At 44.0% G+C, this 27,540-nt stretch overlaps 1 protein-coding gene across 3 annotated transcripts in view; it reads left to right on the plus strand.

Annotated features, from left to right (window-relative positions):
• DIS3L2 (DIS3 like 3'-5' exoribonuclease 2) overlaps positions 1 to 27,540 on the plus strand; it is a 184,582-nt gene that overhangs the window by 104,858 nt on the left and 52,184 nt on the right. For all 3 annotated transcript variants that reach the window (XM_032119458.1, XM_032119459.1, XM_032119460.1), the window contains exons 12-14: positions 6,080 to 6,192; positions 13,145 to 13,252; positions 16,678 to 16,911. In XM_032119458.1, coding sequence (XP_031975349.1) covers positions 6,080 to 6,192; positions 13,145 to 13,252; positions 16,678 to 16,911 — 455 coding nt within the window. The remainder of the gene's footprint in view (positions 1 to 6,079; positions 6,193 to 13,144; positions 13,253 to 16,677; positions 16,912 to 27,540) is intronic.

Raw genomic sequence — 27,540 nt, forward strand, 5'->3', positions numbered from 1 at the left:
TTAATATTTAGAGATGTTTTGGGGTTTATTTTTCTCCCTTCTCTTGTGATGTCATGCTGTTTCTCAGCTTGGAGTAACTGGGGCCAATCTCTGTTCTGCTCGTGTTGAGGATTTGGTCCATCTCCCAGCTCCTGAGTTTGAGCAGTTAAATAAGAAAAGTCACAGCTTTTATTATCTTTACATCAGCCCAGTTCCTTAAGGAGACGATGAAGATTGAAGGTTTTAATTGTGATTTAAGAAGGAAAGCAAAAGCCCAGACCCAGCCAGCACTTTCACAGTCTGGTGCTGGCACGCTGCGTGTGCCATCTCCCTCTCTTTGCCATGTGAATGTTGAGGGCCTGACCGTGGCCACCTCTCTGGGTGCTACAGATCCCCAAAAAGGTGACCAAGCGTAGTTCAAAGAAGAACTGAAATTTCTTGAAACCTTGGCCAGGCTGTTCCTGATGGTCTCAAAATCTCTCTATGGCTGGTGGGTGAAGTGGGTTGTTTCTGTGGGACATTTTTCACGCAAACCAGTGGCAGAGAGGTTTGGTAGTATTGTAGCATTTTTTGGATTGTTACCCTTTAGAGATGCTTGTTGTTTGTTTGGGCAGACAGTTTTTCCTTTTTGAAGTTGTTGCAACATTTATTAAGTGGATGAAAACGTTTGGATGGGAAAGTTGCTGCTCTGTGCCCTGGGGACTTATCCTGCTCTTGAGGTACAGGATCTGATCCTTTTGCCAGAGTCTTCTTTTGAGGTTATGTGAAGTAAGAGACCTTTAGAGAAGGAAAAAGCTATTACTTGCTCAGAAAAAGGGTGCAATTAGTTGCATTTCAGTTGGCTAAAGGGCCATCATGTGATAATTTAAAAAATTTGGTTTCTTGGTAAACAAGTTAATGGATTTATGCTCAGTTGCACCGAGTCTTCAAAAAGCAAAATGGCCCTAGGGCACACAAGTAAAATCTAAGCACTTTCCTTATTATTTTAAAATAAATAAAACACACTGTTTGATTTTTTGAACAACAGTTTGGCTTTCTTTGGTGGAAGAGTAACCTCAGCTGAGAATTAAAGCCACCCACCTTTGTCTTCAGGCTCCAGAACAGACAAATAACTTGTTCTTTTTGTGGTTCCACTTTTATTTTTTATTAAACTCTTCTCCTCCACTTCTCGATCTTGCACTTTCTTTGCTTTCCCACTTGCTCTTTTCTCCTCACCAGTCATTCTTTTTTCTCTCTTTTCTTCTCTCTCTATCCCAAGACGGTCACTTCTGTAACTCTTGAGCTGTAGATGTTCATACACATGCCAAAGAGAAGCAGAAATATTTGGGTCAGGTCCTCTGTTTAAAGGTGTGTGTTAAAGGTCTGTGACAGCCCCTACCTGGTTCCAGCAGCTTCCCCAAGTCTTGGTGCCAATTTCTGCTTCAGTGCAACTTACATTACTTTTATGTCCACCCCTTTATGGTCTGCAGCCCCTCTGGCTGTCCCTTCTGTAACTGGGACCCTTTGTGGCAGACACTGTCCTCCCCCTTGATGAAGACCCATGGTCTTCTGTAGCACTGCCAATAGCAGCAAAACATGCATGTAGGCTAAAGGCCTCATTTCTCTCTCTTTATGCAAGTTTTTCATACTTTTGCAAGGTACTAAATATTGCTTAGCAGATAAGAGCAACAGCATGATACCCCCAGGGCTTTGGAATGGGAAAGAGCTGTAATTATTTGCTGCAAGAGTTGGGTCTAAACAGGGAACAGCTTGGGACTGCCTTGAACTGCTGGCAGCAGGTGGGTAGTTGGCTATTTTCTGGATAGAGCAAACACTTTGCAATTTGCTTTGAACTCTTCTGTATCTCACTGAAGGGTGAAGACAGTGTGGGAGACAGAGGTTAATACAAAAACCCCTGGTATTTGATTTTAAGTTGACTTAACACGTTTGCTCATGTTTGACTTCCTTCCTAAGGATGATGATGCTTGAAGATGAGATGGAAAAAAACAGGAGTGTGTCTGCATGGTAGAGAAATACTTTCTGATGTTTTATCCTTGAAGAGCTGCACTTTTAAGTTATATGGCCCTAAAATTCTTCACTGAAGACAGGGAAGAGGGATTTGCTTCCTCTGTGTTCCCTCACATACTGTTCAAATGCATTCAATTCAACTTTCTAATTCCAGGGGCAAATGCTTGATGTGGCCTGCTGGGTTGGCAGTTCTTATGAAGCATTTACAGGCTGAAAATGCCTTTTCCTTCTCTTCCAGCTCCTTCTTACTAATCCCTTTTTGTTTGTAATATTTTCAATAAAGAAGGAGAGAAGTTCTCTGAACTGTTTTGTCATAGAGAATGAGATCATCAGCAAAAAAATGAAAAAAAAAAAAAAGGAACAGCTTGTTCTTTGTTCTTCTGCAAGGTGTCACTGCTCTCCTTTGATTTTAGCATCATATCAATGCACACGAGATTTTGGAGTGGGTTCAAACAAGCCAGATCCTCAGCTCAAGGAGCCAAATCTTCTCCAAAACAACCGTGTGTCCGTCGTGCTGGGGGAGACCTGCCTTTCATGGCTCTGTCACTTGGTGAGATCTGAGAGGGGATTCAGGCTTCCAGAAAGCTGGCAAGACACAGGTCCATTCTGTTCTGCCATTCTCACAGCCAGATGATGGTAAATAAAAAGCTAAATTGTCCTCTCTGCATGTGGCATCACAACTGTGTTGTTTGCAGTAAGATGACAACAAATCCCATCCTGCTGGCACAGAGCACTGGCCCAAGAGGAGCTTGGGTGGCTGAGTGCCCAGCCCTTTCCCTTTCTACTTGCAGATCTCAGGAGAGCTCTTCATTGCAAAAGGCCTCTTCACTGGGTTTTGCAATGCCATGGTGTAATTTCAGACAATGCTCTTGTCTCCCATCTGTCTCTGTCACCACATCTCTGTAGTTTCAGAGAAAAGCTAATAGGGTTCAGCTGGTTAACAAAACATGCCTTGCTCGATTCTAAACTGCGTTCCCTGTTGCTAAACATCTCCCAAGAGCAGCTTTGCAGTGGTAGAGTTTGAATGGCACGACAGTTTTGCACCCACTTTCAGATGAAATTATTTTAAATGTAAGAATCCCAGAGATCCTGAGTGAAAGAAGCCATCCAAGTGCCTTCAGCATTTTTCATTGCAATAGATGCTCCCTGCAGCTCTCGCTTTAATAGCAGCATATGAGTCTGGCTTAATCTCCTGTACATTTTTATGTAAATTCCTTTTAAAAAACCCTAACCTTAAACTGGTAGCGTATACCTAGCTTAAGGGATTGTTGTGCAGCTTTAACTTCTCTGTAAGACAATTCGGGATGAAACAAATCTGTGGTTTGTGAAAGTACTTGTTTCTCTAAGAAATTTAGGATATAAATAGTCTGTCACAATGGAGAGCTACATGGCAAGGTTTGAAGCCTCGCTTTGCTGGAAAAGTAGATTTTTTCATCAGAATGGAGGTCAAGTAGACCATGTGCAGTAGCCTATGGTGTGTGGTCCATGTGGTGTCCACCCTTTACCCCTTTCCTCTGATCTCTTTGACAAGATTTTTTTACTCCATGACTGCTGGTTAAATTCTCTTTTCCTTTTAGGCCACTTCTTCTCTCTTTTTTTTTTTTTCCTTGGGAAATAACATGAGACTTACAATGTGAAATGTTCCTTTTGTGACTTTGTCATAAAAATTAATGAGACTAGAAAAACAGTTTGTGGACCTGAAACAGAATTCTAGTGAATAGTATTTCCCTACCTACAATGCTCTTTCACTTTAATTAGCAAATAAACCAGGAGAAAGCAGCAGGAAGGTATTTCTGTGCAGGCTTAGGCTGGTATTTTGTCTAGCACATTCAAAAGCAATGATTTGAGAGAAATCAGACTGGTTGATCACTGTGCTGTATCTTCAAGTTCTCTTGGTCTGAATATTTTGGGGGTGAGGGAGATAGGGTGATTCATACATGAGCAAGACAAACCCAAGAGCTGCCAGTTTGCATTATGTCAATGTATGTAAGAAAATATTTTGATAGAATTTCCATTAAAAGTTCAAAAGCAAGGGGCTCAAGCTGACCCCGGCTTTTAGAAGCTCTGGTGGGAAACCTGAATGAAATTTAACTCTACTCAGTGTGTTTTCATTGGCTGACTCCATGTTTTATTATCTAATGCAGTGAGATCTTTCTTGGTTTGTCGATTTTCTATCGAGGACAAAAAGTTCATGTATGTAACAGTGCACATATTGAATTAAAGTGCGATTAAAGGCATGATGTAATGACCCCTTCTCCTTTTCCTTTAGTCAATATTTGCCTGCAGGGTCAATACATTACAATATTGACTTCAAAGTATTCAATATTTTTTTACCTTCTGAGTGTGTTGGCTTCGAGTGTCTGTAATATTAAACCTGTTGGTTGAACTGTTGGTCTAAGACTTACTGTCTAAGTAGTTTCAGGCTTGGATGCCTAATCCATGTAGAGCAGCTTTCAAGGCATGTGATAATATCACAACACAGCTGTAGGCAGCTTTCTGAGGTGAACCATTTAACCTGCAGTCTTTGCTCCCAGCTTCCTGACGAGTAGTGGAATTTGTCCCATGGTGTGCGATGGGATTATTGCCTTCTCTCCCTGCTGCCATCACATTTAGTCTCTGCAGGCCCTTCCAGTGACTGGAGGTTACGTGGGCACATCTAAACCCTGGCCCTCCTCCCTTCCCTGTGCATTTCTGCTGCCGTTACATCTGTACTCTGTCAAGTGCACAAAAGCTGCTCAAAAAGCAAGATTACGCTTTATGTACTCACAGTGCTGTGCAAACATGGCTTAATAAAATTAAAATCGTTATGAAGTCAGGCAGTTGTGCAGGGTGGGCTGGTGCTCATTTCCCTGGGTTCCCAGCTGGGGCACAGTGGGCTGGGTGGCTCCCCCTAGTACAAAGCTGAACCTTCTTATGCTTTCTCTTCATCTGTTACCACTCCCACTCTGCTGAAATCCTGTGCTGGTATCCATCAGAAGGGCACACAGGCACATGTACTGCTTAATGACAACAGCTACGAACCATTTATCCTTCAAAAACGTGACACTCGGGAGAAGGGCTTTGATCATGTTCTTTGTGAGGTGTATAAATAAATAGGATTTTCACCAGCGTGAGATCTTATTACTTTGTCTCTTTAAAAAAATTAAGGAAAGAAGAAATATTTATAGATACTGAGAGGTTAGTGAATTCCTCTAAAGAACCAAGTGTTATAATTAGGAACCCACTGCACTTAGAACTATGCTACAAATAAGCACCTCAAATCCAGCCTAGTCCTTCCAGAGAAAACAAAGGTCAATAGGCTGCTTTGAGGATTAGCACACCAGAATTTCTTGGACCCAGGTACTAATTACTTCCAAAGCTGAGTATGATCACTACTTCCAAATCCGAATTACTGCCAAAACCTCATGATAAACCTCAGTAGTACTTCTCTCTAGCCTAACTTTTGACTTAAGATGCTTTTAAACTGGACTCTAATTAAAGGATAAAAAGCCAAATCTGAAGGAAAGGCAGGGTAACAGTGGAAATATTTTTCTAGTGGGAAGCTGCACTTCTGCATAGCCTGATCCAGAGTCATTGAAGACTTCCCATGTCCCCAGCAGCAATCTGGGCTCAACCAGGGTGAAGTGGGAGCAAGTGCAGTTCTGAGAACCCAAAAGCATGTGTGACTGACTGCTCCATACTGGGGAAATAGGATCCTGCATTGCCTGTGTGCTTGTGAGGTGGGGTCCCATCTTTCTTTCATGCTGTTGACTGACAGCAAAGGATGAAGACTGGGCTCAGTATTACAAGCTTCTAGTTGCAGAGACTTATCCACATGGTTTTGAAGGGTTTTCACATTTCCACTGTGCTTGAGGATTCGCTTCTGTCTATATTCCATCGTATGTTGTAGCCACAGCGGTGGTGAATCTGAGAGCATCCTGAGAGACCGTGGTTTTCATCCCAGGTGGAAGAAGTGGAAAGAAGTATCAGTTTTGTGTGATATTGGCATAAAGCAAAAAGGTTGCACTAGCACTGGGGGAGGGGGAGAGGAGGCAGAGTTAAATATGTCAGCAGTTCATTTCTACTCAGAGCCTACTGATTTGTGCAATTCCAGGGAACTTGGAAGTGGGAGTCCACATCGCGGATGTGAGCTACTTCGTACCGGAAGAAACAGCACTGGATAAAGTAGCGAGTGAAAGGGCCACCAGTGTCTATCTGGTGCAGAAGGTAAGGACAGCTTTTCCTTTGTCTGTCTGATGATTGTGCCTTCCATTTACCAGAAATTCATTTTCAAGGTTCGTTTTGAGATGCTAGTGATCAAAATCCGGCTGTTATTGCAGGACACCTACAAAAATGATTAAGTTGATGGAAACACAGAAGCTGACATAGCTGTTCACTGTCTTGGCGCTTATGGAGAGAGCACAGGGTGGAGCAGTAGCTTGTGACCCTGTGTCTGTGGTCAGGGAGTGCCCCATGTGTGCCAGGGCTCACCAGCTCAGTGCTGACCTGAGCCAAGCCTGACACACCTGAGCTGGCTCCTCTGCTTTGCTCTTGGGGGCTTCAAATTGGCAGATATGGAGGGTTTTGTCTTTGCCTTTGGTGCAAGAGTCCAACTAATCCCTCCCAGAAGTGGATTTGTGTCAGAGTAGGATGTAAAAGACCCTTAAAAACAAATACCTTGAGGTAAAACTAAAGGTTCACACTCTTATTTTATGTGGATATCCCAAATAATGGAGGAATGGTGTTCCTTCATCACGCAATGAAAAGATGCTTGAAATTACACAGATTCTAGCTTATCAGAATCAAATATTAAGCTCAGGTTTAAAGTTGACTTCTAAACTTTAAAGATGAACAGGTTCAGGTTTAACACTGTTGGACAGAAAACATGTAGGTTTTGTCTGTGGCTGTCTCATTTTCAGTTGAATGTGCAGAAGCTCTTCGTAGCCCATCAGATAGCACTGGCACTGAGTGTGTAGGGAAGCTGGAAAACTTGGCTGTCAGTGTCCTGTGTTGTCTTGAGGCATCAGCTGCGTGAAGAGGAGTGTTGAAGCAGTCTCATGGGGCAGATTAATCTGCCTCTCCCCACACTCCCTGTTAATCAGGCTGAAGTCCTTGTCTCCACAGCCCCTTCTGGAATGACAGGACATCTTTTCTATAATAAATAAACACATCCTACTTGTTACTTAGGATTAGGAGTGATTCTTTCCATCCCTTCCCTTCCTGGATGTTTTCAGGGTTGTTATCCGGGGAGGTTTTTGTAATGATGCTTATTCCAGTAGCTTCCTGTGTCCTCTCCACACTTTCTGGATGATAAAATGATTTATGTTACACTAGTGAAATCAAATTAATGGTTTGATATCAAGCTGTTAACCTTTAGTAGCTGTTCCATAGCTGTCTTTGGGTAGAAGCAGCAAGGCACAGCTTTGGGGGTCTCAGGGAGTCTGGTGGGTTTCAGCTCCCTGTGGAACTGCCATGACAGGAATGCCGAAGTGTCCCCGCTGGGTCAGTGGTGGTGACACCAACAGCACACAGCTGCTGTGTGCTGGGAGACCCCCGTTCCCTGTGCCTTGCTGTTCTCCAGGAGTGGGAAGCAATGTGTATCTCATGGAAACAGCAGTTCTGGCACCAGTCTTCCTAATCCTACAGTCTCTCCAGTGATAAGCCCTTGGCTTTTGCTGTGTTCTGCTTCCCCCTCTGACAGATGACTCAGTGATGGGAGATGTGGGCTGGCCTAGGGGGGGTGTCACTGGAGGCAGCAAAGCTGTGCTCCGGGTGGATGTTGTGGCAGTATTTCCAAGTCAAAATACTGTGCTTTGAGGGAATGTGATTCTTTTAGTCAAGGGAGAAGGAAGATTTTTTATAAAGAAAGGAGACATTTTTCATGAAAATCTAGTTGAATGCAGAATTTTCTTTCAAATGGAATTTTCTTTCAAAGCGCCTTTTCCCCCCAGCACTGCCAGTCCTGTGCAATGCCAACATAAGTTACCTGCTGCCCCTAATCTTCAATTCATCTTCAACTACTGTGGCCCAGCAGTCAGGATTAGTGTTTTACCCACACTTTTGCCCTGCAAAAAATAAATTTTAAAACAACAAACTAGGTTAGATGATGAAATTTTCAATATTTTAATTGTAAGAGATGAAAAGGAGTGAGGGGATGGGCAAAGGAAAGCAGCCAGGCTGTCTGAAACAAGATGGTAGCGTGACTCTTGTAGAAAATATGCTTTCCTTTGATGAAACTGTTTCCTAAGACAGCTGTGATTCTGTGAGAGGTTAGCACCATGCTAATCCTCCCAAAGAAGTTAAATAAAGCCACATATTTAATTTTCCTGAACCAGAAGGGGAGTTATTGTGTAATTGCTAGTGGTCTATTTAATACAAGTCAAAAGTTTTTGAAATAAGAATGTATCAGGTTTTAAGAAGCAAGAAAACCTAAACAGTTTCCTCTTTTTTGGCACATCTTACAGTGTTATTTTAGGTGTGAAGCAGCTCGAGTGAGAGTTCAGCCATAAATCCCTGTAATATTTTACTGGTCCTATTTTACACTGGAGATCAAAGATCAGAACTGTAAGCCTGTCTTCATGTTGAGTCCAAGGACTTCAAGACATTCACTTTTGACACCAGCAGGTTGTCAGGGTGTTGATATTTTGATAATCTCAGGCTGAGTAACAAAGAGTTGCTCGAAATCTGAATTCATGGAAGTGTTGATACAACTCCTGAGCAGAAAGCTTGGCTCATAAACGAATTGCCTATTTCCTTTGAGTATCTTTTAGTGTACAAGCAAGAGATTTGCTGAGCCCACTCCATTGTTGGACTTCAGCATCCTCCTACCAGCTCTAGTGGACACTCTTGGTTAATACAATCCCTCCTCATTGGATTGTTTGTGGGAGAAGGATCACCTTGGGAGTCAGCGGTGGTCATAACCAACCTGAACCAAGAATTAAGGGACAGCCAAAGCAAGATGCCAGCAGAATGAAGTTGTTTGAAGGGAACAAAACTGTTCATGTAACTTTGTGAAGATACGGGATTATGCTTGACCAGGGTTTGTTCCTTTTTCCCATTGGTTGGCTGACCAATTTTTCCCTTCTGTTCCTTGAAGAGCTGCTACAGCAAGTCCACTGATGAGAGCTGCTCTGCCTAACCTGCTCTGAACCTGGCCAGTGCGTTAGTCCTGGCTGCAACAGATGTTTCTGATTTTATAGGGAACAAGAACTTCTATCATCCCAGCATGCATGTGCTCCTTCTCATTCCCCAGCTCCCTAGTAATAAGTCTGAGACTGGAAACTCACATGTGCTTTCTGGAAGCACTTTATTAGTTGAAGAGGCAAAACAAAACAAACCCAAGGGCTCTCATAAGCAGGGATTTAGATCTTCCCGTGCAGAGGAGCCAGCTGCTAAGCAGTGTGACCAGCTGTGGTCACAGGTCCATCTGTTTTATAATGCCAGCATGATGGTGTGTAGGACCCCCCCAGCCCCAGCAGTGCCCTCTCTCACTTTGGTTTTCCAGTGGTGCCATTGCTTTGGCTTTCTGGGATGTGTGGCTGCCTGCAGGGAGAACCAGTAGCATGGAGTAGGCTGTTGGGTAGTGCTGGACAACTGAGTCTTGAGGGCAGTGCTGAAGATTTTGCATTTAGGATTTGGAAATAGGGAGAGAGAAATCCTCTGTCTGTGGTTTGATTTGAAGTGCAGACCCGCAGCTGCCAGCATTGTGGATATCAGCCTTTCACTCAAAGAAGTGCCCTTTCCAGTATTTCTTGGGCACTGCTAGACTTGTGGGGAGAGATGATGTCTTTTATTAGCCTGACTGATAGAGGGGGATTAAAACCAGACAAGTTCTCACCACCCAAGCCCTGGTTTCTATGACACATTCAGTAGAAAGGATTTCCTGGGGAGTGTAGCTCCTTTTTTACATTGTAAAATTTTTTTGCCTAGCCCTGCTGGGCCTCTCCAACTGCATTTCTAGATTCAGCTACATTTATAAACCCCTTATTCCAGGTTGATGTATAAGCCCAGGTGACTTTATTTCCATCTGCAGTAAAATCAAGCTGAATGATGTGATCCCCAACATAGGCACATCCGTAGCAATTTGCCAAGGAAACCACTTCCCACTGGAGGTGCTATCCTTCGGCAGCATTTCAGCTCACTGGATTCCTGCGTGCCCTGGCACTCCACAGGGCAGCTGGCAGACACTGCTGGCTCTTGGCAGACAGTCACGGGAAGGGCAAAGCATTTAAAAGGTGCTGGGCAACCTCTGGATTATTCAAGGCAATTCTACACAGCTCTGATATTTTGCAAATCTGGACATTAAAGATGTGCTTAGGGAAATCTCCTCTCATCCCGTGTCTCTGTCAGAGAGAGATGGAGATAATCCTGTTGCCAAAGTTCCTCTGGGCAGCCCCTGGGATCACTCCTGGAACATCTCGCTCTCTGAGTGTGACACAATTGTGACATCTTTGTATGTTAAATGCTGGGCTTGCAATTACTAGGAATCCTTTCAGGCTGCGACCGTATCATGTTAAGGAAAAAGGAAATGTATATTTATAACTTAAACTTCTGTGCCTTGTGACAGTTGGTTTATTGTCCACGTAGAGGGTGAAGAGGAATCGTGATGTTAAAACAGGAGGCAGTCAGCCAAGACTGTTGTGGTGTTGGAAACAGGTTTCTTTTAATTCAGTAAGGTAGAATAAATTGAAATACCTTCAGTGCAAGGTCATGTTATGTTATGTTATGTATGTGTTTGCTGAGCCCAGGAAATGGTTGATTGCATTCTCACTCTCCCATGAGACTTCCTCCATGGCGTAGGTTAAGTTACTTTGCCTAAAGTTTCTCTCCTGTGAAACAAAGGTAACACAGGCTGGTGCTTCCCTAATGGTAGATTTGTTACAGCTAATTGCTTGGTGAGTGTTTAGTGCTGTAATTATGATCTGAGTTAAAGCTTTGCTTGTGTTTCACATCATTGAAAGCCCTTCCATTGAATTATAGCCTCTTGAATCGGATATTAATCCTGCTCAAGTACGCTTAAAACAAGCTTGGGCTTTTGTGTTCATTGTAGGCATTTTTCTAGCAAACTGGTATTGCTGCAGGAGATGTGAAGGGAAAGAGGACATGCTAAGGCACACAAATATTCAGGAAGTACAGACCGTTGTCAGATGGTCAATCAGAGTTGGGGAGAGAGAGAAAAGCAGCTTTTAATTTGGGTGGGAAAGGGCACGGGAGCTTTTATTAAATTACTAGGACTTTGTTCACTCTGACCTGAACGTCGGGGTCTCACAGTGGTCATGGGTGATCTTAGGCAGGCAGGGATTTCTGAGAGTCTATAAAGCTATTTTCTCTCCTTTCTGGTATGGGTTGGCATCACTTACACTAAATTTATACCCCTGTGGTGTGGGTCCTTCCAGGCAGCATGGCCAAGCTCACGTACTGGGTCAGTGAGTTATGAATGTAGCAGTATTGTTAACATTCTGTTTGCGACTGGAATAACAGAGTTGGCGGCCCTTGTGTTGCGGGAAACAGCTTATCATAAGCTGTGCCCTTGTGACCTTCCAGGCGAACTAGGGCTGCTGATTCATGGTGTGACTCCCTGACAGCCCCAGACCATACAGTTAACCCTCTGGCACTACTGTGCACTGCAGTTAGAAAGGATTTATAGCCATTGTCTGGTGCCAAACCACAAATGTGATTAAATATTTTAAGAGTCTTTCCTTCAAAGCAAAAGGTAAGTGTAAAGTGTGTGCACTTGAGGAGAAAATGGACACCTGAGGAACAGTGGTTCTCCTGCCTCCAGGTAGAAAAAGTTATCTCTGAAATCATTAAATAGGTGTCAGAGTTTGGAAGAGCTGGGATTTGTATGCCAGTCAGCTTCCTGCTGGTCCTATATTTACAGGCTGGCACACAGAGCAGTCAAAACGGAAACTGAATTAAATAGCTAAATTACTTTATGGCACACAAGTAGAGTATTTCTCTTTGTTTTTCTGAAAAGCACCATCCCATGTTGCCACTCAAAATAAACTAGAGGAATAATGTGATGGTTCTTTGAGGGCAGTTATTGCTTCTTCACAAAGGTAAATAGTGAGAAGGGAAGTCAGAAGTGAAACTCAAATAATGAGTTTTGCTTCATTAAGCAGCTGCTAAAGATTATTTTTACTGCAGACTTCACTTAGGAAATAACTCAGGGATGGTTGAAACACTTGGAGCTACTCAGGTTTGCTCTAGCATGAATATGCTCAAAAGCTTTAGCTTTGTTGGTGTAGTCAGGTGAGTAATTTGTGATTTGGTAATTCAGTGTTCAGCAGCAGAAATACTGATGAGTTGTAAGGAACTAGGACATGGGTTAAAAAATCTTGCTAGAAATTTATGTTGGCTGTTATTTTGTTCAAATTTTGAGTATAATAAAGTAATAATTGTTCTCCATTTGCAAACAGCATGGTCAATAGTCATAAAACAGGTACTTTTGTTTATCTCACCTGCATCTACACATTCCTGTCTGTCCTGTAAAGCATGGTTCAATCTTTGTTGAGGCCAAGCATGGCTCCTGTGGTGCATGGGAGAAGTTTCATTTATGCTTTGCAGAGAGCAGACTTGCATTTACTTCTTGATTACATGGTATTCAGTGGCAAAGCAAGAAACACAGTTCCCAAATCCAACCTCTTCAGCTCCTGACTGCCAGAACCATGTTTCTTCAACATTAAATTTCCTGATGTGCCCAGCCTTCCTCATTCTTCCCAGTGCCAAAGCGGCAGTGGGAAAGAAGTGGAAAACAGAGCAAACTTTGTGACCTTAAAAGTTGCAGAGTAAGTGTTTGCATAACCAAGGATGCAGATTACTCCAGGATGCTTACTCCATTCTACAGAGGGGAGCACTGGGCATGATCCCAGGTTGGAGACTGACAACTGCCTCTGGTCTCATTGAGGGATGGGGCTGATGGGAGTGTAGATAGCTGTAGCCATGTCTGAAATCCTCTCATTTCAGAGGGTTTGGTTTACGTCATCATTCCATGCCAGCACACTGTCTGCCATGTGATGCAGCTCTGCCGTGGGTGATGCATCCCAGAGCTGTGACATAGCCACTCCTGCCACACTGAACATGATGCTGACAGCTTAACACATTTTCTCTTTACCAACTGGTCAGGGAAGCTTGAGCGCACTAAAAACTTGTGTCTCACCAAGGCTCTCTTCTCTTCCAGGTGATCCCAATGCTTCCCAGGCTGCTCTGTGAGGAGCTCTGCAGTCTCAATCCCATGCGAGACAGACTGACGTTCTCTGTGATTTGGAAGTTGACTCCGGAAGGCAAGGTACCTCAGGCAGCAGGCAGTCATCCTGCTAATCAGTCCTCCCTCGGTGACTAGCCCCTGCTCTTGCAGTGGTAAAAATGGCATCCCTTAACACCCAGGTGGATAGCAAAAGTGAGCAATACTGGAGGATGTAGGACTGTCCCTGTGTCTTGCCTTGCTGATGATATATTGTGGAATTTCCAACTGGAATAATCTCTCAACATGGTTGGGAAAGGAGGAATATTTGTATGAATCTCAGGAATGGAGAATGTCCTGCTCCTTGCCAGGTTACCCAACCATTTAATGTCTTACCTCCAGCAGCAATTCAGAACTAATGCTTTGGGTGGGACGAGATGTGCCCCCGACTCCAGCCCTGCCTCGTGCTCCCAGGCAGTTGTGCAATGCGGCGGATGCAGCAGTGTCCCTTGGTGGCCTCTCTGGTAAACAGACTATTTAATTCCTCTTCAGAGCTGCAAATTACATCAATCCAAATAAAGCATGATAGCCCTTCAGCAAAGGCACAGTTCCATCCTCTGCATGTGTTATTTCCAGGGAGCAGTTGTGGAGGCTGTCTGTCGGTGCAGTGAGCTGCCTTCACCTGCCTGCCAGCACTCCCCAGGTCTTCATTTCTCTCCCTGTTCCTCTCCCACACTCTTTGTTACCCTAAAATCTCTCCTTTGGTTATCACAGGGTCCCCTCACTAATCAAGGAGGGCTGGAGACTGCCAGTCCCAGAGGACTCTCTGGTCTATGCAAAATACACGTTTTCTACTCACATGGTTTTTTTTAACCACTGTTGTGCTCATACAGAACTCTTTCTGTAGACAGTATTTCTTGTGCCAATTTGGTAATTTTTCACAAAAATTCACTTTACTTCCTTATTATTGTCCCAGCTGCTCTGAAAGATGCTGAATCTATCTTTACCCTAGCAAAACTCTAGCAAAATAGGGTTGCAGTCCTGATTCTGTATTTCTGCAGTGAGTCCCTGCTCTGACACTGAGGTGGGTTGTATTTGTCCTCTGTGAAAAGTGTTCCCATTCCTATAGCAACAGCGTGATTACTCATGAGGCCTTCTAAGAGTAGCTACTAGGTAGACCTTTTATTGACTCTTGAGTCATCTTTGAACAGCTAAAAGTGAAGTCTTAATTAAAAAAAGCCTTTAATTACATCTTGTCTCATGTCCCATGCAATATAGCTTTTGTATTTCAAACAGTGCTCAGTCCAACCCTGTCTGACCAGTGAGAAAATAGAGGAGCTGTAGCATTCAGCTCAGGGAGCAGACCTCTGGAGTGGTCTGGGCCATGGCCACGCTGTTCCTGGGAGAGCAGACTGCCTGTGGCCATCTCAGCAAACTGGTTTCTCCTACAAGGCCTTTCAGGGTTACAGTCTTAGTCGAGGTCACTTGATGTGAATGTCAGGTGAAGGCTGGAGAAGAATTTACTCTTTCCAAGAGGAAAAGTGGTTTTAGGGCTTTTGCCCAAGAGGACATTCTTCTAAAAGCTGGTATTTCTAGGTGTTACTATACTTGTATCTCAGTGCAAACAGGATCACATGCTCCCCCATGCTCTGCTGGGTGAAAGGGAGGTGAGTCAAAGGCCCCAACACAGCCCTTGAACCTCAGCTGTTGGTGGAGAGCCATGAGAGCACTGACAGTGAGGACAGGATGTTGCTCAGGACTATGGTTTTTTTTCAAAAGAAGCCAGAACTGGGGAAGCCTTATCATAACTTTAGAAATTCTTTAGATGCTGGTGCTCTGTGTGGACTCTGGGTGCACCAGGTTTGCTGTGATGGAGGAGACCTTGCAGACTGATCTTGTGGGCTACTCATTGTAATTTCCAAATCCCAGCTCACAACCCCCAAATGTTGCTCCTCCATGGTGCCTTGCCCATCCCTCAGCCATGGTACGTGGGCCAGCCCATGGGAGCTTGCCCTTTCCTCTGGTGGGGTTTCCAAAGCAGGGGCTACTGACCTACCAGACATGCATCCCCCATCGCCACAAGAAGCTGAACAGTATTGAATGGATGCAGTAGAGCACAGAGCAGGTGCTGCCAGCACTGTCACAGCATCTCTGTCCAGCTTTGTGGCTTTCTCTTCCTTTCTTTCTCCACAGCATAGAGGAAGAGACATGCACAAAATAACCATGAGCTGATGGTCAGAGCACTTTACATTGTAAGATGCCATGTGCTGCACCTCTGCTGTTAAAGCACTTTTGAATTAGAAATAAGCTTGGAAGTCCTGTGACTTTCAGAGCTCTGAGTTGCTGAGTTATACAGCACATATGTTCTCTGATGCATTAAGGAGGGGGGCAGCAAAGGTATTTTGGGAATCAGTCCCTTCCTGTTAAGAAGGTTTGTCTCTGAAGCAGCGTCCTTGATCAGGCTGTCATAGAGAGCTCACTCTTCTCCCTGGACACTGTCACTTGCAGAATTCACCGTGTCTTGTTGGGCTGATGAAGGGGTAAGGTGGCACTTGCAGCTAAGGCAGAATTACAATTCTCCAATCATTCTCTGAGCACTTGTGCTTTGAATGGTTTATCACAAACCGCGTCTGTCTCCGGAGCCCTCATGCCAATGCATGACTTTTGTGAAGAGCCTTCTGCCCATGTCGCTCGGTGCCTTGTCACTGGCTTGATGAGCTGTTGGATTCTCTTATATATCTCAGCTGAAAATAGGTTTCCCTGTCTGCTTTAGGAAATAATTCTGAATTGTTACTTCTACACCAGTATTCTGCTAGAGAGTTTAAAATGGAAGTGGCTTCTGGTTTAAAATAAAATAGTTTTATAAGCAATTTATGGAATATTTTCCTCTCAATTCCAAAGTAGTTTGGAAGCCCAGAAAGGTTCCTGGCTTGAGTTTGGACCTAGAACCATAGACGTGATCAGAGAAGCAAGGGATCAGTGACTGTCCATCTCTCCTCCAAACCCACCAAAGTCCTACTCAGGCACTTTCACAAGTGCTAGTCAGACACTGGGGTTCCTGCAGTACTCTGGAAAACAGAGTATTTTAAGGCCAGCCCCTCGTGCCCCTGGTGGCTACACTTCAAGTTATTCTGCTGTGTTTAAGGCTGTGTTTTAGGACAACCTCTCTGGCATGTGTGTATCTGCCTGTTGTCACTCCTGCACCTGGTAACCTGTGAGCCACCATACTGGTTTCAGCTCCCACATGATGTGAAGTTCTTTGAGCTCTGTGGAGGAGGGAGATGCAAGCAGTCCCCTCTGTATATGCACAATATATTGTTACCTGTTACATGCATATACACTTTACTAGATGCTTGAGAATCTGAATTGGCAAAAGGCCTGAAGGTCTCAGCAGGACAAGATCTTCACTCGAATATCACAGGGAGTGGGGATGTCTGGTGCCACTCCTCCCAGTGTTTGTACAAGTTCCCAAGCTTTTGTGCACTGGAAGAATGAGTCCTCAGACCAATTTGCGCTTTGCAATTTTGCAGATCCTTGATGAGTGGTTTGGGCGGACAGTCATCTGCTCCTGCGTGAAGCTCAGCTATGACCATGCACAGAGCATGATTGACAGCCCTGGGAAGGTGTTGTCACCTGAAGAGCTCCCCCCTGTCTCACCTCAGCATTCAATAGCTGAGATCCAGGAGGCTGTGCTGAACCTGCATCGAGTGGCGCAGCGCCTGCGCAAGCAGCGCTTCACCGAGGGTGCCTTGCACTTAGACCAGGTGAGTAAGTCCAGCCCCTTCAGGCTTCACCAAAGCAATTTCACCTTGTACTCCCTAAGAATTTCCTGGCCAGTCTAAAAACTCAAAGGGGAAAATCAAGGCTGGAATAGAAAGGCAGCTTTGAGTGCCAATGTCTTCTTAAGAGCAGCATCAAATTATGTACCATAAGCACTAAGGAGGATGAAAAGAAAAAAATCCCTGTTTTTAAAGGAGTGATCCATTTTCCAACATTTTTCAAAATCCTAAAACCCTGTTGGACTGGGTAAGTAATTCATACAGTGAAACAAATCATGACAATGTCGTTCATTATCGTGCAGTTCAGATATTAGTGCACATTTCACTGGGAAAGGCTCATCCTCCACATTTCTTTCTGTGCTTGCAATATTCTTGTTTTCCACAGCTTTCATAGCAGTTCTCTGTGCTGGGAAGATGGCTAAATGTTATCTAAGCTAATACTTGTAAGTGTTGGGTATGTTTCAGAGGAAAAATGCTAGTGAGGAGGTTTTCTGTCTGGGGTGATTTAAATAATCTTGTATCAGTAGTGGTATGTGTAATTTCTATTTTACAAGGAGATCCAGATATTTTAGGCTACCACAGCAAAAAATACTTTTGCATATGATGTTAAGCTGCTCTGAGGTGGCTTCTGGTAGTTTTTATGGGTAGGAGGTTCCAGTAATTTGCAGAACGCAATGGTCTTCCTGAGCAGGAGACACAATAATCTCTTAATATAAGGAAGCTCTATTGTTTCTTTTTGGAAGATGAGTGTGAGTCAGTATAAGGGTATTGCTGAGAAAGAAGCTATGTATGGAGTGGTGTAAGCAGGGCTATTGTATGTAAGACATATGTTGTAACCCTTCCATTTTACTCAGCGTTGTAGTGTTGTCTCCAGTTGCAAAAAAGTCTAATTTTAGAGAAATCATTGCAGAGCAACAGGAGCAAGAAGTGTCTATAATCTGTGACCTTCCCCAACAGAGCACGTGGCTTATTCTGGTGAAGCTGCTGCGAAGAGGAGACAATGTGCTTTCCCCCATGTCTAAGATGGGCAGAATGACAAATTCGTATCTTGAGTTTCAGCAGAGGAGTTTTTATTTTAGGATAAATCTGCTGTAGACAGTGTGGTATCTGAGGCTATCTTGCCTACATCTATTGTAAGGGATCTTGGAGGTTCAGCACACATAAGTGAGTCTGGAGCAAGGACATTTGCTTAAGGTCCCCCTAAAATAATTTTTAAATTATATTAAAATAATTTTTGGAAATCAATCTTCCACTTCGAAGTTTTCTTAAACCTCTTTTGGAACAGACTTCCCTCTTTGAAGTTTAGCGTACAATGGCTAATAAACTTTGATGCCAAGCACACCCTGAATGCTAGAGAAACATAAAAATCCCAGCTTTTGCATGAGATCAGCTGACTGGGAAGCCTTGGTGGTATCTGGGTTGGAAAAAGAGTCCATGGTGACTGGGAGCTGTGGCCCAGAAAGGTCACTAGCTGCCTTCCACAAGTCACTGTTACAGTGTAATGCTGAGTGCTCGCTGTGTGCCCCTGAGCTGAGTTACCTGTTATCAAACTAACCTCAGGGGAAATATGTTTTAAACCAGCTGTGACATTTTCAATGGGAGGATTTGGCCAGGGAAGCATCCTGTTCCAGTGATAGTCCATAAATGATTAGCTGTGTTTTGTTTTGCTCTGTGCTCCTACAGAGGAGCCATTAAAGAGAACATATTGGAGCATCATTTGTGAGACTGGGATTAAAAGTCACAGCTAAGGGCACCAGAGACAGCTGATTCCTGCTCAGCCCAGTTCCCAACCATCATGATAAACTGAGTTATATCTCACAAGTGGCACTTTACACTGTGCAGAATCTCTCTCTCCTGGCAAGAATGTGAAAGTAATGGTCTTTGAGGAGGAAGCATATTTTAGATCAAGGGACACTTTCACCACACTTACTCGAGTCAAGTACTGCCCTGATAGCTTTATTTTGATAAACTACACCCTCCCCAGCCCATGGAGAAAGTGGTTGCTGCAAGGCCTGAGTATGAACAGTGTGTGAGGGACAGGTTTGTGGACATGGCCAGTGGCATATGGCTGGACAAAGCAATCTGTGTCTTTTAATAGAAGGGGACAAATCCCTCTACTTTTGCTTCCCCAGTTCCCTGAGTTCCCATGGGCACAGCTGTGTGCTGTGAGCCACTTCCAGCCCCAAGTGAGCAAGCAAGGGTGGGTCCAAATGGGAAACACACCTTTCTAATCACTGGACCTCTCACTGATTTCCTGTTGAGTAATGTAAATCCTGAACAATGGAAGACAAACTCCAGCAGGAAACTTGGGGCAATGAATTATCGGATTCCAAATAAATATGTGAGTGAAGGAAATGATCATCTCACAATCTTAAGGGAGGGGGTGGCTGGGCATGGATGACTCCTGTGCTTTTTTTTCCAAGGGATGTGAGCCCTCTTCCTATACATTGTGTTATGTTTGGGAGTTCTACCATGGAGTAACTCCTGATTGAACAGTGAAGACTTTCTTTGCTTACTTCCAGCCTGCCATTTTTTGGTGTGAAGTGTTCCTGTGCTTCCTGGTGGTATTAAGAAAATCCTGGGGGAAAGAATCTCCCATCCTCCCTTGCCACTGGCTGTGGTGGCCTTGGGCTAGTGCTCTCCCTGTCTGCCTCAGTTTTCTCTTTGGATTGGACTGATCTGTCCCACAGTATCCATATAGTTTAGGATTTATTCCCAAAACTAAGAACATTGCTCAGATGAAGCCATTCACGGGCATATCTTTGTAACAGCAGAAATACTGGTTGGCCAGGGAGCTCCTTGGAGCTGACACAGGATGGCTCCAGTAGGATGCAGCAGTGTCAGGCTGGCCCTGCTGTGGTGAGGAGAATGTTTCCTGTTTGAATGTCACTGCTGAATTTTTACGACCTAACGTGAGAGCAGCATCTGTTTGCCCATAGTTTTATCTTTTAGCAGCAATTTTGGAAGCAGGAATCTCCATAGCTCAATGGATGAAGAATATACATACATATTTTAATAACTTAGGAATTACATATCTGGGTCACACAGAAGACCTTGAGACATTACAGAGATAGCACAGAGTCTGGAAAGCTTAGGATTTGTGGGTTCAGTGTCAGTATATGTGTGTTTCTTGGGGCTGTGTAATTTTGAATTCCTGCTTTAGTTTAATCCTGGCCATAGCAACCTACATACCTGCAACCCACTCTTTCCTCCCAGTCCCCAGTTCCTTTCATGCCTCTGCAGAGGTCTGGGAATCCTGCTGGGATTGCAGGGACTCCTGCTGCATTGGACCTTAAGTCTGAGGACCTTATTTGCAACCAGAACCACACATCTCTCATTCTGTGGGGATCCAGCTGTCCCCATAGGCCCCTTCTGGGTTTTTTTCCCTAGAATATGGTTTCCTGTACTGCTTGCCAGCTTCCTAGTTCCAAAAAGCAGCTGAGCTGAGTTTTAAAGGTTTAAAGACTTTGCACCTTCAACAGCTAAGGAGCTTATGAAACTTTGTCCACACAGAGAGAGATTAATGTATTTCTTTGTTTCTCATACAAGGCTGCAGCTTTTAGGTGCAAAGGCAAGAAGTCTTGTATGTGACTAAGAAAAAATGTTCAGGTATTTGCAATATTGTCTTAGGTATTTGCAATATTGTCTTCCCCTCAATTCCTTCTTCCTACACAGGACCATGAAATGCCACCCCTGTGCTGTCCTCTCACAGCTCCTGGTGCACCCAGTCTATAAACTGGAGCAGAGATCTGACCTGGTTTAAAAAGCAGAGTGAGCACAACCCACAGCTTTCCTTTTTTTTTTCCTGGCCAGGTTACTTTGAAGCTGGATCACTTCCCCAGCCCACAGCTTTTAGAAACACTAGCCAGAGAATCAGATAGAAACTTGCTTTCAACAAAAACCATCAAGTTTGCAGAAAAGCTCCTTAGCTCCAGCCTGCCTAGAGGAGACGTGCTGATAAATGGTTCTCTTTTTGGCCTCAGCAGTTTAGACATGAATCACGAAGACAGATGCCTACGGGAAGACAGGTTAAAAAGGATTTCTGTGCCTATTTAAAATGAGAATATCCCGGGATGCTGATCTGTCTATGACAACTGTCTGTGAGCCAAGCATTTCCTTTTGTTGTGCCGGTGATTCTACCTTTGCCAGCACACTTACACCTGGGTGCTCAAAACATCAGCATTGACCAAAGTTCCTTGTGAGAGCAACCCAAAGTGCATTTGCATTGTACCAGTTAATGGCACTGAATTGTTTGCTAGAATAGCTTCTCTCCTTGTTTTCTGCAAAACAGACATTCAGCTTTGCAGGTGTGTGTGAAAAGGGAAGGAAAAAAAGGACAAAAATGACAAAGATGGGAATGTTATTTAAGGGTTGAATTGGTAGTGAAATGGTCTCACTTCTGCTTGCTCCCAGCCTGTGTATCATGCCACTGTCTTGCCATGTCAGCAAGGGTTGCTGGTCCCTGTGGCTCTGTATTGTTCTGAATAACTTAGAGGTAGTAAAAATTGTATTGTTGTAGCTCTGTAGCACACTGGAGACCTATGGTCTTGTCCCATGGCTGCTGAGGATAAGGAAATCAGTGATCTTTGAGAATAGCTTTGTTTGTTTAAGACTGGTGGTACTGCTGAAGTAAGAGAACATTTAATAGAGCTTCAGAAAACATAGGAAAGAAGCACAAAGGTCCCAAACACCAGGCTGTGTGCAGAATGCCAGCTCCAAACCACCCAGGTATATGACATACAGGATTTAGTAACCAGCTCTGTATAGGTTTTGAAGCCCTCAAAACGAAGTCTGCAAACGGCTTTGAGAAGTTGTCTCAAGCCACTCACACATGGAAAGTGAGGAGGAGGAAGGACACTGCATGTGCAGGATGTGACACTGTATGTTGGGAAATTTCATATTTGGTTGTGGCTAATGGGATAGGACAGAAACATGTATTTTTAGGCAGTTGTCCTTGCTAATGCTGTTTAATTGTAAATCTCAAGAACCACAAATTAATTACTCTCATTATTAAAATTTTCCAATATGAGCAACTGCTGGAAATAATTATGGGAAATTGTTTTGTCATATTTCCTGCCTCATATCTGTATAATAAGCATTCAGGTCTTTTATTCTTGCTACATGAAAGTAATAAATATTTCTACCCTGGTTAAACAGTCATTGTGTGCAAAATACAGTTAATTAGTATACAAATGGAAGACTTAGGGTTGGAGGAAGTGTTTAGATGGGACAGCAAAGGACTATAATAGTCCTGTTGCACAGACCTCAGTCTGAGGTGTTTCCTCTAATAGCATGATCTGAATGTATGTCTTAAAATGCTGTTGGGGCAGAAAGGTCATCCTAGCTTGACTACTTTCTTGAGTGATCCTTAGTTTTTCTGTCCAAGGCTGCTGTATGTGCTACCCCTGGACACTGAGTGCGTGGACTGTTCAAGGGAGGAGTAAATGGCTTTGCTCCAGCCCCTGACTGGTGCAGGGCTGCATCTCTTGGTCAGTCTCAAAAAGAAAGGTGTGGTGCTCATTGCATGGCCTGTGACATTGGTACCAAATTAATCTCAAACTTGGTTCCATCATGGTAGGTTGAGGTGTAGGTATCTGGCTGAGTACTTGGCTTTGGCCCAAGAGAAAATCCAAAAGGCCCATCTATAAAAGCCTGAAAACTGCTATGATACCTCCCCAAAGAGGCTGTTACAGCTACAGTGCATGAACATGACAGCAGAGGCAGGGCAGGCAGTATGTACAGAACTGTGAGATAAATGGAAACTCAGACTGACAAGGAACTTTCATTATTCACTTCCTATCACAATTCCACCATTGTCTGCTCCTTCTCTTTGATGTCTGGTTAAAGAGAGATCACAAACCCAGAATGGGGACAGCAGGTGCTATGCAATCATTATGGACAGTTGCTTATACTGTGTGATACATAAGGCAGCTGGGGGAATGTTGGATGTACTTAGAGATAATTTCCTCTGGGGATTTTATTTTGCATAGCCCCAGTTAATACATCAAAACGAGCATCTGAGGCTGCAGCTTCCTCCTGGGCAATACTGCTCTTCCCTGCAGGCATACCCAAAATGCATGTGCAAAGGTGTGTCAGCAAAGTAGGGAGGATTTTCAGCATGTCTTTCCTGCAGTACCACAGAGGAACACGGTGCTTGGCAGGAAAATATGAGACGTCACCACTGTGGTCAGGAGCAGCTATGGCTTAGGTCGGGAAGTTTGCACACACACCGAGGATCCACATGGGATGGAGGTGTTGTGGGATCATGCTGTGGAGGGGATGTGTGTTAGCTGAGCATTTCTCTGCTTGCATGGAGATGTTTGCATTGCCAGGAGGTTTTAAAATATTTTGATTAAATTAGGATTCTGAGTGGAAAACTCTCTGAATTTAGTCTTCTGCCCTGGGATTTTAATGAAGTCTTCCCAGGGGTGTGAGTAGGATTGATGTCCTCGCACATGTCCTGCCGTTCCCCGATCGTTCTTTTAGAGCCGAGCAGCTGTGTCCCAGCAGGAGCAGGTGGTGAAGTGGCCGAGCTGGCTCCGGCAGGAGGGGGGAGTTGGACACTTGGAGCACAGGGCTCGGCTGTGGAGCATTGTGCTGGGAGCCACTGCAGCCAGATGTCTGGGCAAACACAGCCAGGAAGGAGCTCCCCACACAGTGGTGCTCTGGCATTAATTTACCATCAGTAATGCAAGAGTGGGTTATGACTTTGTTCTTCCTGGAGTAAGTATTCCAGCCACTAGCCCGGATATTCAAGTCCTCCGGTGATGTACAAGTGGTTTTCTTCTAAACAAACACAACTTAACCCTTGAGTTTTATTAAATCTACCACAGACGTGCAAGCTGAGAAACTTCTCTGTAAAAAACAGGCCTTATGCTTTAATTTTGAGATGCTGTTTGATACAGCAGAAGTGTTAGTTGTTCTTTCACCTGCTAGCCTCAGAGCAAGTATGAGAGGGAAGGCCGGCTCCATCCTTCCAGACAATGGGAATGGTATGAAGAGGTGAAGCAGTTGCCCGAGCTCACACAGTGTGTTGGTGCCAGACCTGGCAGGACTTTATCTGATTCCCAACTCAAATCCAGTGCCTTGGGCCAATGCTGACCATTCTCTTCATCTCATGTTTATTACTGACAGCTATTGAATAAGAACCGGTGCTTCTTTGTTTCTGGTGTGTGTTGCTGGCCCAGTTAAGGACAGGGGTTTTTCCCTGGTTCCCCAGCAGATACATCTCACAATTCAGAGCAGAGAAGCAAGGAGGGCTGAACTGTGGCCAGCACATCTCTGCAGTGCAGAAGCAATCAGTGTGTTTCACAAGTAGCCTCTCTCCCCATTCTTTTCGGTTCTTGGGCTTTGCCTGTGTGTGCCAGGACCGAGCCGGTGGGCTGCTGTCCCATGGATGTCTCTCTTGCCTGGGACAGAGTTGCAGTGGGCAGTACATCATTACACTTCCAAATTGCTTGGCTTTTTCTGTTGATTGTATCCAGTTGGTGATCAGCCACTGTAGAAGGGGGGTGAGCTGGCAGTCATTGCATGCTGACCTGCAAGCAAGGTCGAAGGTGTTTGCAAGCACTCCAAATTTACACATGAAGTACATATCTCTTGGTTCCCTGGATTAGCTGCTCACAGATGGATCCTGCCCTTGCTTTGTGATAGACAGCCTGGTGTCATCTGCTCATAGGGACCTCAGACAGTGCCAAATAGCATGTCTAGAGGAAAGAGAGGGCATCTGTGTTGGCTTAGTGTGGTGGAATGTGTCCCAAATGTGACACTGATAGCTCAGGTGAACAGAGGATACAGTGCTTGATCCAGCTGAGCAAGCTGCTTGCTGGTATTTTTGAGGTTGGTAGGGAGAGTAGTGGCTTCTGTTTGCTATATTGAAAAAGGTTCAGGATGGAAAAACTGGTTCTTAATGAAGCAGAAACAAACTGGTTTTTCAGTGGCTCTGATAGCAAGACCGATAAAACCCAGGAAAACACGTGTTTGTGTAGAGGTGCATGTGGGGTGAAGGCTGGGAGGAATTCTTATTTTACATTTTCTGCTGAGGAAACAATCCTTGCTCTGAGAGTCTTGCCCTCCACTGGATGGTGTTTTTCTTCCCTGGTGATGAACAGACGTCATCAGAAAGTCTCTTGTTGTTCCAGATTCTGTTTATCACGTATTTGAACAAAGACTTGACAAAGGTTTTATTTTCAGGTATTAATTATAGTTGACTGCATGGCTAATCCATCATCCTCTTTAGATGGAGTCACTGGGTGTTGACTGATGTAACTGCAAATGTGATCAATCTGCCATAGGTGAAGATGTAGCTATGAGCTGCTGCTCTTTGTCAGAGCCATTTCAGTTTCACCCAACAGTATATGGAAGAAAGGCTAATTGTATAATGACAAAAGACAACGTTTGGAAGGAGATGAAAGATTCTGACATTACATTTCTGTGATTTGTCATTTCAATTCCAAAGTGAGAAGGGAAAAAATGGCCACAACTCATTTTATCAGGTGTTTCTGGGCATGATGACTCCTTCTGAGTCCTGGGATATTTTCTCTTTTATCATCCGTAGCATATGGATGCTAAGGTACAAAGAAGCTCAGAAAGCACCTGTGGTTTTCATAGCCCTCTGAAATGAGAGTACAGGAGCCTTAGCCAAGATCCCAGCAGCTGAGCTGAGGACAGAGCTGATCTTGCCCCATCTGAGGAAACCAGTGCCTGCTGAAGTCCACTTTCGGGTTTATCTTTAAACATTCCACATACAAGCTCACTTCTTCTAAAATGATATGTCCTGTTAAAGTTTGCAGTGATTCATTTGGAGTACGTTTTGTTGAGCAATCTCTTGGGTTTATTTTGAAAGCAAGTGGCTTTGAATCTGTCTTGAGTAGTCTGGATCATTTATCTCGCCGTTTTCTGCATCTTCGTGTGGTAACAGGGAAGCTGTTGAAGCAAACAAACATAATTCAGAGTATGGATTTCCCCTGAATATGGAATTGCGTAAAATGGGAGTGTGAAGCATGACATCTCAGATAAGGTTGTTTGTCCACGTTGCACTTGTTTCCATAGTTGGGATTGGAGGAAGACCTCCTCCCTGAGCATGCTCCTTCTTTGTGCAGCTCTGCGTTCACTCGTGGGAGACACATTGCTTCCATCCACATGTATCTTCCTGCTTCCATCTTGAGGCACAAATACCCATCTCTCCCCAAAGATGTGTATTCAGAAGTTATTGCATTGTCAACGCCTTAAACCTGCCAGCACTACTAAACTTTGCCCTCTGAAGGAAACATATTTCTATTTTGAATCTCATCTGATAGCTGGTACCTTGCATTTCTGCTCATTAGTTACCAGCCAAGCTGGCCACAGTCCATTGCCCATCTATGATGGGCTGCCATTAAATTTGTGGTCACTTGAAAACTAAGCAAGAGGCAGTGAGGACGTAGCCTCAAGAGTTTGTTGGGCTCGAGTGGTGTGAGGAACTTGAGACATCTGGAAGAAAACAGCCATGCAAAATCACTGTGGAGGGGTTTTTGTGGGTAATTCCTTTAACTGGGCTTGAAAAGCTTCTTTCTGTCACAGAAATACAGACTAACCAAGCGGTCACTCTTGCTTGGTTTTTTTTGTAAAAAACCAGCCTAGCCTGAATACAACAAAATTTAATTTGTGCCTTCCTTGACAGCTGAAGTAAACCTGCCCTGTCATGGGTTTGATATGTCTGATCCTGCAGAACTGGGGGGCTGCAGAGCTGTTGCTTATTGGGTATCTCATGGCAATGCTGAAAAATTCACAGTCCCATGAGTCAGCAGGAGGTTTTGCATTAACTTTAGGGTTGTAGTTTCACCTCAATTTCAAGGTCTCTGTTTTAATCTCAAGACTATCCTTGCTTTTCTGAGGAACAAACCCCTTGATCCAGCTAGCACTTTATTTCTGATTAGCATGTTAGAGTAGAACGTGACCCACAATCCTGGGATATAAAATGCTTACATAGCTAAAATGGGATTTGAAAAAATGCAATTTATTAAATGATTTCTCAGTCATTGATGTGTTTAGCAGGTATAGAAGATAAAATGAACTAAAACAGGCTTTGGCATTTCATAAAGTGAGTAATTTTTTCTGTTGCATCATGTATAAACTTTTCCCTTCTCGTGTATGTACGGTTGAAATTACTTTGAGGTTTTGAATTCTCACTTCAGCTCTCTGTTTTTTATTATTTTCAAACATTACTGAAAGTGCATGCTGTGCTCGCATTGCCTTGCTGTTCAGTTGGTTTTTTTCTTTAATAAGACAGTGGGCAACATATAGGTGGTTAAATGAGCTGGGGGAGCTGCTGACAAATATCCTTTACCCAGGGGGCCAACCTTGAAACCCTTTTGCAGTGTGGTCATCTCTTTTCAGATTCTCAAGCATTTTTAGAGGTTCCTTGAAATCAGTTTAAAGACCATGAACACAGTGCTGTTGCAACCAGCTGAGATAGCAAACAGGTGTGTCTTTCCTTGAAAGAGTGCAAGAGAGTACTGAACTCTCTGAGATTCTCCATGGTGGAGGAGTGCTATTGCTCAGAATCCCAGGAGTTCTAAGATAAAGACTGGAGCAGACAAGAGCACTGGGAGGTGCCAGACAGAAGTATGGTAT

The sequence above is a fragment of the Corvus moneduloides genome, chromosome 10 (assembly GCF_009650955.1).
Source record: "Corvus moneduloides isolate bCorMon1 chromosome 10, bCorMon1.pri, whole genome shotgun sequence".
Taxonomy (NCBI): domain Eukaryota; kingdom Metazoa; phylum Chordata; class Aves; order Passeriformes; family Corvidae; genus Corvus; species Corvus moneduloides.